This window comes from Saccopteryx bilineata, chromosome 4 (assembly GCF_036850765.1).
Source record: "Saccopteryx bilineata isolate mSacBil1 chromosome 4, mSacBil1_pri_phased_curated, whole genome shotgun sequence".
Taxonomy (NCBI): domain Eukaryota; kingdom Metazoa; phylum Chordata; class Mammalia; order Chiroptera; family Emballonuridae; genus Saccopteryx; species Saccopteryx bilineata.
In genome coordinates this window covers 291,745,194-291,749,218 of record NC_089493.1, presented here as the reverse complement: position 1 = coordinate 291,749,218, position 4,025 = coordinate 291,745,194, and the positions used below count along the sequence as shown (strand labels likewise).

General features: G+C 51.8%; 1 protein-coding gene across 1 annotated transcript; it reads left to right on the top strand.

Annotated features, from left to right (window-relative positions):
• The first annotated feature begins 936 nt into the window (after nucleotides 1-936).
• ZG16 (zymogen granule protein 16) lies at nucleotides 937-3,436 on the top strand. The gene is made up of 4 exons (XM_066275650.1): nucleotides 937-1,022; nucleotides 1,950-2,011; nucleotides 2,173-2,305; nucleotides 3,011-3,436. Exons 2-4 carry the CDS (start codon nucleotides 1,957-1,959, stop codon nucleotides 3,324-3,326), a joined length of 504 nt encoding a protein of 167 aa, XP_066131747.1. The 5' UTR covers nucleotides 937-1,022; nucleotides 1,950-1,956; the 3' UTR covers nucleotides 3,327-3,436.
• The last annotated feature ends 589 nt before the right edge of the window (nucleotides 3,437-4,025 follow it).

Below are 4,025 nucleotides of genomic sequence, written 5' to 3'. Positions count from 1 at the left end.
CACAAAGAACTCAGGAGTTGGTCTTAGGGATTTTAGGTGGAAAGGAATTGATCCTGGAAGAGAAGGGCCTGCAAAGACAAGAACTCTTGGGTATCAACCCTGGGGAAGTTTAGGACCTACAGGAAGGAACAATTGTTCTGTGTAGACAACAGCCCCAGGACCCATCCCCAGGGTTCCTGGGGCCTTGAGCCCAGAGCTGCCTCCGGAGGAGGACCTGCTTACTCTCAGTGCCTGAGCTTCCTGCTGGCCCACTGGGCTGACTCTGCGTGCTCCCGGAGGGGACCTACAGGTGGTCAGTGCCCACCGGTGGCCCCAAGTCACCTTTCTCAGAGATATAAAGGTTGGGAAGGGTTTGGAAGACTGAGGATGGATAAATGAATGAATAAAAATGAAAAAAAAAAAAAGCAAGTACAGCAAAATATTTACCATGGTAGAATCATGGTATGTATATGGGTGTTCACTGTACAACTCTTCCAACTTTTTTATATGTTTGAAATTTTTTCATATAAGATATCAGAGGAGAGAGAAAAAAAATTGTCTGGCAAATCATAGGCACGCCTAAGTACAAGACTTGGGAATTGTGAACCCCTTCTAGGAGAACTGATATTTCAAATGGCTGGAGAGAGCAATGTCATCCCGAAAGATGACAGATTGCAGGTGAGAGGGCCTGCAAACACCCTACAGAGGAGGGGGAGCCTTAGGCCACACCCAGACATGACTAGTAACTTTGCCCACCCAAAGCTGTTGGCCTTTTGCTTGGTGACTTTTTCTGAAGTTTATTCTGCCCCTCCTGAGTTCTGGGCCTTGGCCTAGAGTGGACCCCACCCTGCCACCTGGAACTCTTGGGGGGAGGGGCAGGATAAGATGTTCCAGACCCTGCTTGACAACTGACCTGAAGAGGTTGACCGTGTTTGCCCAGCTGGTGAGGTTCACACGACAAAGAGCAGGGGGAGGGCTTAGACTTGGTATAAAAGGTTTGGAAGAGTCTGGGTGGCGGGTTACTTTTCACCTGAACCTGCCAGGTGAGGGGTGACAGAGGCCTGGGCTATGGGGTGACAAGGACGCCCGGATTTGAGTTAGGGGGGAAGGCAAGCTGAGCGGGAGGAGAGCCTGCCTGGACTGAATGAGAGAGGCGAGACCTGGATGTCAGTTAGCTGGGGCATCTGGATCTGAGCTGGTCGTGGGTGCACCGATATTTGGGTCTCAGCTGAAGGACTGGGGACACTTGGGATGCTCAGGGCACGGATATAGCCAAATTTGTGTTAGTGGGGAAAGAATTATGACAAATAGACCAGACACCTGGGATCTCACATCTTGAGCTGGTCCCAACTCCTATGACTTTTCCGTCTACCCCACCTCCACTAGAACTGCCTGGAAGCTAGTATTGGCAGTCTCTTCTACCACTGCCTTTACTCCCCAGGTGACACAGGGACACATCTCTATAATGCTCTTTTTCCTTCTGAGACCACGGTGAAGCTAGAAATTTAAACTATGCCCAGATGCCCCTAAGTCCGGCCAATCGCCACAGTAAACTTCAGTTAGGTTTTCTAAGACTCCTGGATTGGTAAACTCAACCATCTTTACGATTTGGAGATTTTTCTCTACTCTAGAATAACCCTGTTCTACTTTGTGCCATGAGGGAACATGGCTTGGAACAGCTTAATCCAGATAGAGGGTTAAGATCGATCTTCTGGCCTGGGACAGAAGAGGAGGGTTGGCTACAAGCAGACCAGGGAGAGGCGGAGGGGGGTTCAGGACACAGAAGATAGTATCTGTGAGGAACAGGGCTAGAGACTATGGACAATCCTTTCAAAGCCCAAGCCCGGGTTGGCCAGGCCTGAGTTGAAGGACCAAGAAACCTGATCTCAAGTGGAGGTCAGGGACGCCTGGGTCAATGAAGTCCCAAGGAAAAGGGTACATCTTCACTTTCTTCTTTCTTCCCATTCCAGCCCCAGGATGTTGACCCTCGCTCTTCTTGCCCTTCTCTGTGCGTCAGCCTCGGCCAATGCCAGTAAGTGAGAAGCCAGCAGCCCAGCACCAGGGTCGCGGCTGCGGGCCCAGGCTTTCCAAGCAGGCTTGGGTGGTAGGAACCGAGTCGCGGCGGAACAGGGGTGGCGGGGAGAACTGAGCTCTCAGAGGACGTCTTCCTCCAACTCTGACCTTCCTCTGCAGTTCAGGCTCGGTCCTCCTCCTACAATGGAGAGTACGGCGGTGGCGGTGGCCAGCGGTTCTCTCATTCTGGCAACCAGATGGATGGCCCCATCACTGCCCTCCGCGTCCGAGTCAACAAATACTACATCGTAGGGTAAGACACTGAGTTTCTGTGGTTTGGGGACCTTCTAGAATCTTACTGTATTGGGAAGTTCTCAGTCACTTTGGGTCACACCTGTTGCAATTAACAAGTCGCAGGGATAACATGGCATGTGAAAGTTGTTAGGGGCTCGGGTTTGAGACCTGCACTGTTGAGACCTCTACAACCCAAGCATGAGTGACCTTGAGGCAGTCCTATACCATGAACTCTCAAGGACCTGGAAGTTGTCTAGTTTGGCCCCCGCCCGAGATTTCAATCCCCTCCGACATCCCACATCTTCGCACGATGCCTCTCCCAAAGCATGTACCCTTCTGATCCTGGATCTGTATGCTGGGTCAGCACAGACAAGTCTCTTCCCCCATGACAGCCTTCTAGATATTTGGAAACCCGGCTTTGCTTCTTGCAGGGAGGGTGCGGGCACAGTGGGAGCCTAGACTTCAGGCTCAAGCTCTGCACTGTCTGAGTGACTCTGGGCAAGTTGTTTTCCCTCTGCCAGCCTGTTTGTGGTCAAAGGAGGAGTTGAAGTTTCTGGATGATCTCCAAGGGCTCACCCAACCCTCACATACTGTGGGACTGGCAGGAGACTTGTCCCTGTCACCAGTTTGAAGGTCTCAGCGTCTGGGCCAGGAGGTCCTGAGTTCTGATCGCCCTACCTGGTGTCTCCCCACTTTCCCTCCTCCCCCCTACCCCCTACCCCAGTCTCCAGGTGCGCTACGGCAAGGTGTGGAGTGACTACGTGGGTGGCAAACAGGGAGACCTGGAGGAGATCTTCCTGCACCCTGGGGAATCTGTGATCCAGGTGTCTGGCAAGTACAAGTACTACCTGAGGAAGCTGGTCTTCGTGACTGACAAGGGCCGCTACCTGCCTTTTGGGAAGGACACAGGCACAAGTTTCAACGCTGTCCCCTTGTTCCCCAACTCCGTGCTGCGATTCATCAGCGGCCGATCTGGCTCCCTCATCAATGCCATTGGGCTGCACTGGGACGCCTACCCCAGTCACTGCAGCAGCTGCTGAGCTCCTGTCTCCTCCTAGACAGGGCGGTGCAGTGAGGGCGGCGTGCGAACCCCCGTACCACTAACCCCATCTACATGGCTCAATTGAAAAAATAAAAAGATCTGGCTAAAGTGTGTATGTGGGTGTCTGCAGCTGGGATCCACCTCCTGACTCTGGGTACGGATGTGTGAATCTCGTTCTTGGCTATCTGTAGGATGCTAATCTGGGGCAGAGTGGGAGGAGGAGGGAAAGGTGTTAAAGTCTTGGGCTTTTCTTCATTATTTATCAAAAGAAGATAAGCTTCTGACTTGTACCAACTCATTTTTTAAGGATAGCTCCCGAGACTGTTTACCCAAATTGGGGTTCTGAGGCTAAGTCCGCTTTGTGACTTACTGCCAAAGCCCAAACTGTTCCCTTCTCTGGCCCCTCCACCTTGTCTCCCCCTCTCCTGACCTTAGCACCTCCTGACCTTAGCCCACTCACAGTACTTGGGTGGCCTGACCCATTACCCTTTGTTCTTTCCCAGAACCTACCTGCCTGCCAAAGTTTAGCCTAACGTGTCAAGAACTCTGCCTTTTTTTTATTCTTTTTTTTTTAGTAGGAGAGAAAGGAGAGGGAGAGGGAGGGACAAACAGGGACAGACAGACAGAAAGGGAGAAGCATCAATTCTTCGTTGTAGCTCCTTAGATGTTTATTGATTGATTTCTCATATGTGCCTTG